Genomic DNA, 14727 nt, shown 5'->3' on the forward strand with positions numbered 1-14727 from the left:
GTACGTAATTTATCGAGGTGGACGTCGAGTTCCGTTCGAAGAACGCACGATTCGACATAGAGAGAAGAAATGAAACGGAAAGGAGACAGTTTCTAGGACCTTAGAGAGTACACTAGCGCCTCGCCACAGCGATATCGCCTTAAAACTACTAGCGCCGTAGTCTGCAAAGGGCTAAAACAAAGGCGAACGTCAACGCTCTCGGTATCTCGGATCGCACGAGTAACTTGCAGTAAAATTCGTTCGAGTAACTCGTTCGACTAGTTTCCACGCTCGCCCGATAACACGAAACCATTTAACGAATTTATTTTACGATAGAAATTAACGATCATCTTTCACCTAGTCGAGTCGAACATTCACGTCCACGCTTCTTTTCACTTTATAGCGTGCAAGATTTACAGCGGTCTAGCTATACTTAGGACAACTTCGATAAATTTTAGCCACTCGTTACATAAATAAGGTGATTCAATCGAGAAATATGAAAGTTGAAAAAATTTACAATTACTATTATTAATAGAGCTTCGTGAATAGAAGGCGTAAAATTTCGTTAATGATAATTAGCTCGCTTGTGCAAGAGGATTCCTGGCCCTCCAACTAATAATTTCAATAAATTAACCGCTTACGAGTTATAAATTATAGACGTGTTCTACGCAATTTTACGATTTTTTGACAAACGGGACAATTAATCGAGCTGTAATTTGTAAACTAACTCGTGGCTCCTAAGATTTCGCTAATAATTTATTACATTTTTTACATTTATGAGTGAGGCATCCAGAAGGTTTATGTATTAAAGGAAAGAGAAAAACGCGAAGCACGAGCTAGGTTTCTCAGTAATCAGATAATCGTTATCGTAGTTAAACGCAACTATCTCTAGGCGAGCGATTAAACCGAAGGAAAAAAGCGTCGTTACGCGAGGATGCCAGGTGTAATTTAACCGGCAAGGACCGTAGGCAAGTGAAATCCGCTCACGACCTAACGAAAAGCAAGCGCGGGGAAATATGTATACAGGAGAGATAAACGCGACGAGTTGCTAAAACAGCCTAGTTCGAGAAAACCGAGAAACACGATTAGAAAAGATCTACGAGATTAGATTTACTTAAGCTATTTACTTAAAATATTGTCTGACGGTATTTCGCTATTATCACAGTATATAACTTTAAAGCCTTAAATGATCTACGTTTATATATTTTCTGCTTAATTACGCATAGAATATTCTGACAAAGTTTGGCTGTTAAACAAGGGAACGTCCTGTGGATGATAGAGGTTAGGAACGAGATTAACGCGCGAGTAAATTCTCGGCGCGTATTTCGAAAATGTGGAGCAACCGACGAGAACGAAAAAGAAAAAACAAACACGGATTGGACGGCAAGGTTAGACGAGCAACGCGTAACGTTTTCCATGCCGATTAAGAAAACAAGTAAACGGAAGTTTCGTTTGGTAAACGTTGCTTGCGATCGAGCCACGGCGAGAGGACAATGGCGCGGTTAGGTTAGACATTTTCTTCCTAAGAAACGCTCGAGTTTAGTAGCGTACCACAGAGAAGAACCGTTAGGATACTAAAGTTTTATTGCGTCCCCTTCCCACACGAAACCAACGGAAGCTATACACGTGGTATACGTTAGGTCGTTGGGAAAATTCGTAGCGAAAGAAGAAAAATTTAATTCGTATCAAACTTTCCGCCGTCGTAATTTTACGAGTCTTTCCTAATAATCAAATCCTTCGAATATCTTTCACCGGCTTCTACGCTATGTATTTAATTTCTTATCTGCGCAAGCATACGTAATATATTCATCAAAGTTTTTATAAGTGTACAAACACTCTCGTGCGCTACAGTTACACGTATGCATTATACGATATAAACACGCAGCTACAGGCTTACTCCGTAACCGTGAATAAATGAGTCACAAAAGTTATATTGTTACGACCAGCGGTCGAAACGCGAATGAAAACGACGAGTCTGGTCGCTTCCTCGGCTAGCAACCGAGTCTACCGAAACGCAACCTTACCTCTAGCGTGATAAATTCCTATGGAGAACAAGGGCCAGATACGAAGGGTTCGAAAAAAGAAAGAGCGAAACAGAAAGAAAAAGAAAGAACAGAAAAAGAGACGGAGAGAGAGAATGGAGGGAACGAGAGGGCGAGTTGGCAGCATCTACGATCCTATAAACACGCCGCGCACACAGATCGAACGCAGCCACGGTTGTCGGTCTCGTAACCGCGGTACAACGACCCCTGGCCTGCTGTCGAACGCGCCTTCGCACTAATTGCGATACCCGAACCGAGACTCGCTTACCGACCAGTACGTTTCTTCGACGTTGAGATCGTTGATCGAGAAACAGAGATTTGTCGTGTGTTTAAATGGACCTATGTATGTACGTAGATATTTACTCCGCTATATACCGTCGCGTTCTTTCCCGGTACATATACAAGTGGCTCCTCCCAACGATGCGAGGCGAACTGTCGAGAGAAAAAAAATACATACTTCGAAAAAACGCCTGGTCGCGAACGTAAACACGGGATATGCGCCCGACCGAATACTTTCGTATATCGCTATACGCATGTATTATACATATATCGAGATGCGTGGCGTTCGTATTATCGCGAGCAAACATAACAAAGATAGAAAAGACGCAAGGTCGCGTAATCAGAAAGGAGAGAAATCGGAGTACGTAGAAAGATCGGAGCAGAGTAATACATTGACTAGCGAAGCAAAGGCACGGCTTGATTTCTAGTTGGTTACCGTTCCTCCCGTTCTGTTCCTCCTTCCTGCTTTTCTGTTCGTTCCTCGAGGCGTTCGTCGAACCACGAGAGAGAAAAGCTATCTCGCTCACTCACCTGTCAGAACTCTCGGAGCTGTCGTATCGATCGGCACACCGCTTCTTGCCGCAAGGGCCGACGAGGGTGTCCTCGGCCATCCTAACCTGTCCCTTGAAAGGGCTGCCCTGATGCCTGCCGGCAACGAGGCCATTTGCAGTAACACCAGCGGCACCAGCAGCACCACCACCAGAACCAGAAACAGCAGCAGCGGCAGCAGCACCACCACTACCACTACTACCACCATCACTACTACTACCATCACTAGCGATACCGTCCGTCGTTTTTCCGGAGGCGTCCTCCTCGTCTATACCAGCCTCGCTGCTACTACTACTTTTATCGCATCCGAGACGATTCACTTTTTCTACTAACGCGTGCTCCTGATGCTCATGGTGACGATGTTCGTCCTCGTCCCCGTCTCCGTCCTCGTCGTTGTCGTCATCTACGCGGCACTCGTTCATTTTGCTCGCACTTTCGTTCGGAGAATTCACCGTCGCGTCGAAGAAAGCCGCGGACCTCGACCGTCGACCGTCACCGACCGAGCACCCACCACCGGCATTGTCACCGCCGCGCGTCGCGTGACCGGTCATCGCGCCACCCTCCGAACCACTGCTACTACCATTATTATTACCACTACCGTTACCGCTACTATTACTATTATCGCTATCGCTCTCTTCGTTTTTCACCTTTATTACATTTTTCGTCTTTATTACGTCGATTCGAACCAAGCCGCAACACTTTTTCGATACACCCTTCTTCACTCCATTCTCTCCTACGTTATATTCTTCTTCGTCTTCGTCCTCCTCATCATCATCGTCGTCCTCGTCCTCGTCCTCGTCCTCGTCCTCGTCGTCCTCGTCGTCGTCGTCGTCGTCGTCGTCATCGTCGTTTTCCTCGTAATCTTCCCTGCTCGGTGACGTAAACGGAGCAACGCACATCGTGTCAACACCAACACCACTGCCACTCTCGTTTTTACTAACGCGTTCGTTACCATCAGCCTGGTCATCCTCGTGCTCCCGACGATGATAATGCTGGTAATGATGATGATTATTGTTGTTGTTGCTTAGATTACCGATGTTATTGCTGCTGTTGTTGATGTTATTGTTGTTGTTGTTGTTGCTGCTGTTGTTGTTAGGGTTACCAAGATGCCGACGAGGAAGATGAGGATTGGTATGACAATTACGACGGGGAGGACGATGTTGATGTTGTTGCCGATGATGAGGATGACTATCGAGCACAGAAGCGTCTTCGTGGATGCGTCTCGCGATGTCCTGACCCGTGCTCAAGGACGTCATCGAAAACGAAGCGTCCTCGCGTTTGTGTCGCTCCCTTGTTAAACGAGAATCACTGTCCCCCAGGTCGGTAGCCGCGTCTTCCGCGGACGGACCGTCTGCCATCTTGTAAACGATCGCACTAATGCCTGGCAGAGGCCCTATGGCACGAGCACGGGCCGCGCCACCGCTAGCTCGCTTCTACGGCCCGGCACGGCTCACTTAACCCCTCTTTTCTTCACCTTACAAAACCACCGCCACCTCTCGCCGACGGCTGCCCACTGACGACCCCCACTCCCGAAGCTGCCGACGCCTGCTCGCGAATCCGAACGACGACACCCGAATGCTACCGATGTCTTCCGGTCCCGCACGAATACCCTTCCCTTTCGACGATTGGACCGATCGCCACGACACCTCACGGCCGTCTTAACTTTCGCTTTCTGGGAAATTAAAACGTTCTATTTGGAGCAACTTCTAATAGGAATAGTTCTAATATATACGATATTCTAATTGAAATAATTGAAAAATTGAAAATAGAACGTAATAGCTTACTCGGCACGATCGTAATATCATATATATATATATTTTATTGTAAACTGTCTCTGAGCGTTTTGAAATGAAGAAAATGCATTTGATGTTTGTGATTTACTTTTCTTTATTCAGAAAAAAATCAACTCTTTCTGTGAGAATCCAAGAACATACGTCTTCGATACCGTAATACTGTTGAACGAAACGCTTAGCCATGAGCACCATCAGATTTATTTGCGTTCTGGAATGTAATTCCAAAATGAAAGACACATTCTCTAGCGTGAACTTACGTATAAGCTTTTGTACACGCATATTTACACGATATACAGGATATTCACAAATCGTACTTTAACTTCTTGTTAATTCTTCTAAATACATACAAAATTTATTGCTATATTGGCTAGACTCGAAATTTCGCCTAATGGATAGTTACAGAAAGTTTCATTTTTCCTAGTTTTTATACATATATGTATATATAGTATGTTCAAAATGTGTGCGATATTATAAGTACGTACGAACATAAGAAAAATATCAAATTAAATTTATCCTATGGACGTACGATCGTTTCATCGACTTTCTCTCTTAAAATTTAAATTTCTTTGATTTCTGGAATGTGCGTGCTCGAACACGTTGCTGTACAAAAGCACTAACTTTGAGCGTAACATCGATCACATATTATGCAAAGCAATAGGACCGTAAGCTATATAGCGATAAACAAGTGTTAAATACCGCTTTTTGATCGTATAAGAATAGGCACAAGACAGGCACTTTCAATATCTTCGTAATAATTGAAATTCGCAGAGTACAAAGGTTCTTCTTCGTTCCGAATGTCTTCTAATTTTGTCGGAAACTTCTTGTACAAGCGATCAGTTTGCGAAACGTTTTAAAACAAGAAGAATAGAATCGAAACTGTTTTCTCGGTGTTTACGTTAGTAACTACTTAATTTACAAATTAAAAGTTAAATCATTAACTCTATTTTTTATACGTTTTCTTCTTTACACGTGAGGCAGCTACGATTCGTGTTGTAATATTTACTAAATGTAAATATATAAAATTGTATCATTATACTTTAAATCGATGACAACGACTCAATAATTATTGTCAACTTTGATACGTAAAATTTGAAGTGAGAGGTATACCGGTACACGTAGCAAATCCACTGATTAAATACAGCGGTAATAACTTTCGATGTTTGCACTTACGTATGTAATCTTTGGATCTTTTTACACGATCTTTAAGTAATATTTATTAGAAAGCATTGGTCTTCCTTCATACCAATCGCTAAAAATAGAGCACATGAACTTTCGTTTGCTTCAGCGAAATTGGGAATATGTTTACGATATACACAAAATCACAATAGCAATTCAAGCGCAGCAACTTTGTTCATTTTATATATATATGTAAACATGATCATTTAGAATAGCTTTCCCTTTTCATGATGGGAATGTTTCCATTACCTCTATATACTTTCTCAGATTAGGGTCAATTATTATGATCAAACTCGTAGATCGTTTATCACCAAATATTTCTCTCTACTCCTTCAATCTCATCCTAATAAAAAATCCGTATATACACTAATATTTTAATTAAATCTTGAACATGTGAATCAACCTTGTTAGTCGTAAAAGTGATTCCAAAATTCATGTACTTTCCCCGATCATACGACTGATCGGTAGTCTCTCTATTTAAACATTGTAAAAATCTTTTGTGCATTTATTTCTATTTAAGTTCTCCTCTAATATCCTGCGCAATTGAAGTTAGACTTCAAAGTAAAGCCACAAATAGTTCCGCTAAAGACGATCGGTTTCGATCGTTTTACTATCATCTCCCTGCGTCATAGACAAACGCGAAGTATTCGCCATGTCTGATAACAGAAGATGTTCATTGTCTATGGAACCTTTCGAATTTCCACTGATTAAGTTATTGCGGCCGCTGGTGCTCCTAGCCAATCTTCGTTCTACCTTATCACGTCTTTGCTTTTCTCTTTCTGTCTTCAATTTTGTAAATTCGTCATCGGAGTTAACGCTAGCGGATGAACTATCGCTGCTTATAAGATCATCCGCAACACTGTCTATGTAGCTGGCTGCTGGTTCGTAAGCAATGCTCGATCGTGCTGACTGTGAAGTACGTTGTGCTCTAAAATCCGAATAATTTCATCGTTTCGATCTCATTTTGCAATATGAAAAAGATAGAAAATAGTTCGTTTAAAAAGAAAATTATCAACCTTGAATCAGACCCGTATCTCCTGTCGTTGACAATCTCCCCGTTACTTCCCCTTAACACACCACCAGTTACAGGAGCGCTACATGAAAATATCTCTCCATTTCGTGAGTGTTCCATACCAGGAACGGCGACGGGAGCACTTGGAGGTGGTGGTCCCGGCGAAAATATGCTCTGCACGTGAGGTCTCTTCTCCGACTTCATCGACGTTAACGTCATCTGTTCGTCCGCTTCTTCCTTGATTACTCCGATTCTCATCGAGCCTCCTCCTGCTATTTAACATTTTCAGTACATATCAAACATAGTTTAGCCGGAGAAACGGACATATACGTATATGCCCGAAGTTTTATGAAAATTTGAAATCTGAACTTACCAACGGCTCTATTTTGTAGCGAAGCGGCCGAACTAGAAGATGCAAGCCTTCCAGGTGTTTTAGTCCCACTTGATGTACCGCCATCTGGTCTATCGTCTTTACTGAATAATCGTTTCAGCACGCTGGTGACGCTGTTGACTCTTGGTAGAGACTCTCCGATGATGCTTGGAGTGGAGCCTCCGCTCATGGTACGGTCCCGATTGCTTACTCTGCTAGCGCTTCTACAAGTAAACATATACTTCCGGTTCCATAACCCAATAACCCTCGCATATTTTCAGCACTCGATATCGTAACTTACACAGTAGATAGACGTTAAATAAATAATATTACCTCGCTATTTTACCACTCTCGGTTGCGCTCCTGGTTAAGCGTTAGGCATATGAGCGTTTACAAAAAAAACCGTATCGCGTGGAATAAAACATTCAAAAAATAGCATCGTTCCAAGACCAACCTTGACATTTTCCCAGTCGCTATGAAGTGTATACCAGACGCGGCGTCGTCGGCCATGTCAGGGCGGAACTTCTGTTGATAGTCCCCTGCCATTTCATCAATCCTGACCGAAGATGGTTGAAGTTCTTGCTGCGCCGCGGATAACTGAATTCTAGCCGTGGATGGCTCCGGATGCTCCTCGCGGAAGGGCTGCGCTGCCGCAGTGTACGGAAGTTCCGCAGGGAAGATCTCGTCCCAATATTGATCGCGGATTAATTCCGGATGCTCGTGGTGCATCTCATCGACGATAAGGTAGCTCACCTTTTACAATACATATGGAATTAGAATACATCAAAGATACATTAACATTTATAAAGCTAACAGTAGCACAATACATACTATACATTTTAAAACGTCTATTATAACGTATGCTATTATATGTATAATTGGATTCATCGTGGAAAGAAAAAATCCATCTCGGAAGGATTGAACACGTGGTATTTTCATTAGACATTATACCTGCAAATTTCTGTCGATTATCCAATTGACTTCAAAATCATCGTCGTCCTCTCCGAACGGATTAATCAAAGTCTCGGCTACTTTCAACCAACCCATATAAAAAAAGAATTGCAGCGTTGTGAATACTGGAAAATACATATCGATGTTCGGCGATGCATCGGTCACCGACTGCCGACCCATCACGCTTGTTAAAAAGTACGTATACACAGCTAACGTAACTACCTAGAGAATACGCGAACAGAAAAGGAAATTAAAATTCTTGGTACGATGGATGCACGAATGTTAAATGTACATGGTTCTGGTGCGTGTTGGACGTGCTCACCTGAGTGTAAACTAAAGGAACGCTAATAGTATCATAGTGCATGAGGCTACCGCAGAGGCCGCGAAACTTATTTAACTCGTCTATCAATGTTTTCACGGCGAAGTCGTCACGAATCCGGCCCTCCTTCCTCGCTCTTGTCACGATACTTGACGCCCATACTATCGGTAACCAATGCTTGCTGGGCTTAGGAAACTTTGTGTTCAGACTTTCGAATATGACTAGCTCGTTCTCCAGCAACAAACCCGCCTCTACGAAGTGCTCTAACGTGGGGAATCGTTTCTTCACACGGGGCGAGACCATCGCCAGTACTAGCGTTAAGCAAACGCACACGTACCTGAAATGAAAGAAAAGCAGTTGTTATATACATATACATATATACATATATGTATCAAGGAAAATTAAATACTTTTTATACCAGTACAAAAGTTCAACTGGATTACTTCTCTCCTTGACTTTAATCGAATCGATTCTTACTGTTCTATCGTGCCACAGTAACGAGCAGCGTGCACAGTACTGTGCAAAGATGTTAGCTCACTTACCAAATGAAAATTTTTCGCTTTTTTATGGATGTATATAAAAATCGATGTTATCTTGAAGCAGTATTTTATGCGAACGCCTTTCGCTCTTCCGACAGATACAATTTTTAAATAAACTGAGCTATAATATCTGACAATTTGTTTTTAGTATTCCATACAAGTTATTTCTATTTTCGACTTTCTCTCTTCTTACGACAGACTCTAAATCGTTCCGTGTCTGTTTCGTATCATACTGGCTAAAGACTGTTGCACAGTATTTTATGTACCTGACGATAGTTCGGCGCATTAGTCGACCTCTCTCGTCGTTGCCGTGAATAGTGGCTGACACGAAAACCGCGATTGAGTCTGGCCACGGTATCACCATGTATTGATTCCACCACCTGGTCATAACAATACTGACGTAGAAGCCCAGGACGAAAGACAGCGGAATTAGATCGCTGTACGCGTTGCAGTACGCTACTATGGCCGCGAATATCTTCTTTTGTTCTTCGTCCAATATCAATCGGTAAATACTCGACAGCGAATAATATATGAAGAGGAAAAGTGCTAGGTCCAACCAGACGAGCTTGTACACGCTTGCTCGCCATCTAGAAAACAAACAATACGTAACGCAAGACGTTTTGACAGCCGCTGATTAATTACAAAAAATAAAACACACTTCTCGAAAGCACTTTCAATTTCTGTGAAAGTACAATCGATATCTGCGATTTTAGGTCATAGAATCTGTTCAAGACCGTTAGTGTAGTTAGTTCCGAGAAACCATCGCGATAATTCAGTGGATTATTCAACGATTATTATCCGGCAGGTCTCTGCTTAATCACGGAATACATCGTGTGCGTTCCAATGATGAATTACGAGATCCCTTTCTCTTATCTCGAGGAATCTTGACTGTACCGCGCGTTGAGGTCCAAGGAATCTCGCGATCGAACCATCCTTGAGATTGCAAATTGATACCTGGGCGATGAAGTCTCGCACAATTTTCCATTGTTCGCACCTTAGTGGTGAGTAAAGCGTTTACACGCGAGCACGCAATCGTATTATGTTCGAGATACAGTTGCTCGCTAAAGTATTTGTACATTTACCATATGGCAACTTGCATGTACGCATGTACGGATATGTTGTACGAAACACTTTGAAAATTATCACGCTAATGAAACACGTCTGTGGTGATTAAATCGATGAAATTTGTTATTAATGTGAAAATATATTTTCAGTAAAGAGATTAACACAACATGGATAGTTATCTTGAATATATGTAAATGTTAAATGTAGGTATATATAATTCCAGGGAATATCGAGTCTTATTAACAGAATGAACAATTGACTGTCTAAATACGTTCGTGATCTCTGCGAAATATACGCGTACCTGCGCGAAAAAAGAAGTCGAAAATATAGAATAAAATTTTTTTTTTTTATTTTTCCATCGAGACAACGATCTACGGTGAGATCCGTTATAACGAGACGCGATAAAGTGCAGGCGTACCGAGCGAAAATTCAAAGTCGATTTTCTCGAAAACAAAGCCTCAAAGGAAAAATTGTTATTCTATATTTTCGACTTCTTTTCTCGCGTAGAATCACCCCCTTTCCGTTTGTATCACCAGTTACCAGCCACCCTGTATATCGATTTGATTCTCAGATTCTATGCTACGATTATCAGATTTTGTCTAAAAAATTGATCAGTATAGTCATAACAGTCCAGTCTCGTCATATTATCAATGAACTTTCAAGATGTTTCGTATAACGTACAATCGTATCTCTACGAGCGTTTGAGTAGTTTCGCAAGCAATTGCACATAACGTGACCCGATAACGACTAAACTGGAGGAAATAAACGCGGGTCGATTCGTAGAATCTCTCTGACGAACTATGGTCTTATTACGGACTTCAAAGACATATAGTTTACAGTCTACGCAATTGTACCTTATTTTCGACGGTGATGCATAATCGAAAATATTCTTGAGCGTGAAACATTTCGTTAAATACGGCTGCAGGTCGTCGGATCGTCGTAAGAGATCTGTTATCGCGATAAACGTTCCGCTAATGAATAAGGTAGAACGACGCTCTATGAATACTAAACGGCGACTAAACCAAGACTACTCGAGTATCTTTTTCGCGTCGATTTTCCTATACCACGATCGACATTTTTAACGAATCTTTCAAGATGAAGAAAATTGGAAGATACAGTAGAAATCCGTTTATCTCGAGTCGTCAGGAAACAAAGAACTCGTACAACCGGAGTTCAATAACATCAGGACGTCTACAAGTAACGTCGTGTTTATATACCTATATATACGATGTTGGTAGCTTTAAAACGAGAATTCAAATTTGCTCGTGCTATAAACGTAAAAAATAGCCCGTGCTACATTTAGGGAATAAAATCAGTTACACGTAACAATCTGTATTCGTTCTATTTTGCGTTGTATTTAACGTTATTTTAACCGTTGTTGAAAGAGAACCGACAACAAAATATCTTCCAAGGATATTATTTATGCACTGACGTGATAATTAATTCGTTTCTTACTCAATTGCAAAATAAAGGCTCGCGCTCGTAAGTAGCAAGAGTTCAATTAATAGGACATTAAGTCCAATCTCGTGTCACGATAAATACGATTCAGACAAATAGTATCATAGGACAGACAATGGAGTAACTGTAAATACAATATATTACATTCTTCGAAGAGCAAACGAGTAACGCGCGTAATTTAAAGCATGGCTTGCACGTGACGAGCTTCGAACAGTTGAAACACCGCATCCGAGTACGGATATAGCGTAATTGAAATAATAATAGAAAGGTCAACGACCACAGGTCAAGTGAAAAATGGAATAAATCTTCCTCGATATTCTATATACAATTTGTCTTAGAATCAACGAAACAAACGGGTCTCATTGGATAAGAATAATAATCCATTAGACACTAGAAAATAACCGATGGCATATAGAAACGTATAACGTAAATATTGAAAAATGAACGATATGATCTGCTTGCAGGTCTCATCGGTATATGTACGTAACTAGAATTGTCGAGATGTATCCAACCTTGGTTACGATATTCTCCTTGATATCCTTCACGTACGTACACGTGACGCGTTTTTTCGCGGAACGCTATGACGGAAGAATTGAAAATATTATTCAAACATGATAGCTGATAAATAATCGCGTGCAAAATCAAAAAGAATCGTCGGGAAAGATTGCGATCCATTAACAAGCTACGCCTTTGTATCTGAAAATCTTACGTTTATCTATCAAGTACCGATAGTGTACTATCTATGGAGCGTCGAGTGGACACGAATCATTTTCAGCGAAAGAAAATATCAGGGTAACGTATGAAAGTTAAATAGAACGAATGTCGCTGTCAAAATTGACAACGTAAACAGGACAATGTAAAAATAAACTACAACAGATATAACTTATCAACGGTTTTCTTAACTGCATGCAATAGTGTCGACTGAACGGAGACGAGCTAAACCTAAACTGCTTACCTTAGGAGTAATTTTAGGAAGCAACCGAGACCTCTGCAGGTAGCGACTTCGGCAGTATAAGTGACTGTCATCTCTCACGATACACCTGCTGTGCTGAGAAACACGGCATAACCAACTGCAGTTCCTTTAGAAGAAGATCTCACCGATATTCTCGCTAGAACGTCGTCTCGCTAAAATCATCTCTTCTGGCACGCGTATCGCATCCTTTTCTTTCACCTTTTTTCCGTCTGACAATTACGACAAGTTATTAATTAAATCGCGTACCACTTTATCTCTGGGTTCTTCTCCCTCGACGATAGACAGACAAACGAGATGGCTGCGAAGGTCATTCTCGATGTGCTTTACGCGTGTCTTGCTGTCTCTTTTTCTCTTCGTCAATCGATTATGTAATTCGTTGCAATCGCACGACACCGAAAACGACGTTACTCGATGAAATTGCTTTCCGTTTGGAATCTTTCACGTGCCAACGTCCTCGCGGTACGCTCTATTAGAAAGAGATGACGACAATCACTATATCAGTTAACGAGGTACAAAATATTTTAACAATTTAACACGATACTTTGTGAGTTACGCGACACACTTTCAATTTACCGCGCTTTCGTTAGTTTTCTTTTCGATTCACTTCTCACATGCTACTCTTCCTCCCTTCCCGGTGCGCTCTATTAGGAAGGGACGGCAGATATTCACGGAACCCGCCGTTTGAAGGAAAAGAAAAATGGTCGATGCAATCCTACAAATTATGTTGACACTGTATCAAGTCGCCGCGATTTCGCTTCCCTTCTTTCTTCGATAAAAATGATTATTTTCGTTGAACAAGTAAAATGATTTCGTATAGCATCCCACTGTAACACGTTATCGTTGCTACATGACTATTAAATACCTCGTTGTTACACCTCTAGTCGTTTAGAGCTACTATTATCCTTAAGCTGTTAACACAATGGTGCTTGTCGTCGTATGTATTATCGATAATTCACTGGCACTTCACTGGCTCCTTTCATCGAGTCGTTGACAATTCGAACGTCGTTTCCGGTATACGTTCGCGCTCAAGAACACCGATAATACGTTTGAAAAGCCGCCCGGTTGGAGGTAATACCGAAACGTTACGGTTTGTCTTAGTCTTAGCAAGTTCCACGAGTGAGCTTAGAATGCCAGATACGTGGATGAAAGTGGTAATCGGCGCTCGTTATCGATAACTTACTGGTATTAAAAAACAAACACATTTTATAACATCAGTCTTTGATACCAGTCTTATCTCTTTCTTTATATAGAAATCACTTAATAAAAATTCAATAATACACAAAGAACAAAGCGCGTACTATGTGGTATGTTTGATCATCGCATCACTCATCTTCCAAGTAAAAAGTCACGCGGAAATCGTACGCGATAGACAAGTTTAACCGTTCATTCCGATCTTCCTCAAACACCCGAGGCACACCTCCTATCAAATTGCATTCGTTCGATCACCATATTATTTTCTAAATCTGATCCCCACTAACGATCTATGCCAAATGACCAAGCCTTTGTTCACTTCCGTTCTCGGTGCAATGACTCATTTGCGTTCTATATTTCACAAGCTTTACGCAAGATGCGTTTTCTATCCGTTCCTTGTTAACAGCACATTACAGTAATCGCAATGGTAAGCTTGACTTGTAACCTTGTACGTGGATCGTTATCGCGTTATAGGTAAGTAGTCTGTTATCGTGCCGCCGACCTGCTTTACATTCTTGGTATAGAACTTCTTCGAATAGAAGCATAAAATGTTACTTTCCTTATTTTTAGTATGTCCACTGGTTTCTGAATGTTACCATAAGTTTTATCTTTAAAATTAATTCTATTCGTATTCGACATTAGGGTTTCATCTAAAGTACTTTCGACGTCGCTCGCACAGAATCACATAGGGTGTATTTTCGACTTTAACATAGGGACTTTATTCTGTTTGCACTCGACACCGTGATAAGGTTGTAGATGTCCCTCTACAAGCATCCCTTTATTAGATTAATGGTAGCAGACTGATAAATGTTATCTTTTCAATATTGTGTATGAATTTGTTATATCGTATTAACGGCCATCGTTTCACCTGTATTTCGCGGTTTTTACAAATGAACGATAAGTTTGCACTAGAATTTTTGGAAACTCGGCTGTTTGATAGAAAAATTGTTAGAACTAGAGCATAAAAAGTCAATTGGTACATGCGATCGATATATTTAGAAAGTGTCAGGTCATTTATACATCTGTGAAAA

At 41.2% G+C, this 14727-nt stretch overlaps 2 protein-coding genes across 3 annotated transcripts in view; both read right to left on the reverse strand.

The window, feature by feature from the left end:
• The window catches only part of LOC117212200 (dentin sialophosphoprotein), a 149410-nt gene extending 145027 nt beyond the window's left edge, over window positions 1-4383 (reverse strand). Inside the window, exon 1 of the mRNA XM_033456762.1 lies at window positions 2832-4383. Coding sequence (XP_033312653.1) covers window positions 2832-4207 — 1376 coding nt within the window. The 5' untranslated portion in view covers window positions 4208-4383. The remainder of the gene's footprint in view (window positions 1-2831) is intronic.
• Window positions 4384-4715: 332 nt separating this feature from the next.
• On the reverse strand, window positions 4716-14707 carry LOC117212261 (bestrophin-2). Of its 2 annotated transcripts, XM_033456892.1 has the most exons (9): window positions 12488-14707; window positions 9276-9596; window positions 8474-8807; window positions 8152-8373; window positions 7655-7953; window positions 7534-7563; window positions 7204-7424; window positions 6835-7102; window positions 4716-6746 (listed from the first exon to the last, which is right to left on the reverse strand). In XM_033456892.1, the coding sequence occupies exons 1-9, from the start codon at window positions 12556-12558 to the stop codon at window positions 6401-6403; spliced, it is 2112 nt and encodes a 703-aa protein (XP_033312783.1). In that variant the 5' UTR covers window positions 12559-14707; the 3' UTR covers window positions 4716-6400. The 2 variants fall into 2 exon arrangements, with proteins under 2 accessions (XP_033312783.1, XP_033312784.1); XM_033456893.1 differs by lacking the exon at window positions 7534-7563 and having other exon boundaries at window positions 12488-14704.
• Window positions 14708-14727: the final 20 nt, after the last annotated feature.

This window comes from Bombus bifarius, unplaced genomic scaffold, assembly GCF_011952205.1.
Source record: "Bombus bifarius isolate JDL3187 unplaced genomic scaffold, Bbif_JDL3187 scf7180000008286, whole genome shotgun sequence".
Classification (NCBI taxonomy): Eukaryota; Metazoa; Arthropoda; class Insecta; order Hymenoptera; family Apidae; genus Bombus; species Bombus bifarius.

Excerpts from the sequence above, each read along its gene's own strand:
- LOC117212261 (XM_033456892.1), bottom strand. The coding sequence starts at position 12,558 with ATGACAGTCACTTATACTGCCGAAGTCGCTACCTGCAGAGGTCTCGGT. Across the intron at positions 8,374-8,473 it reads TTCCTTTAGTTTACACTCAG|GTAGTTACGTTAGCTGTGTA; the intron begins GTGAGCACGTCC and ends CGTATTCTCTAG. Across the intron at positions 6,747-6,834 it reads AGATACGGGTCTGATTCAAG|AGCACAACGTACTTCACAGT; the intron begins GTTGATAATTTT and ends TTCGGATTTTAG.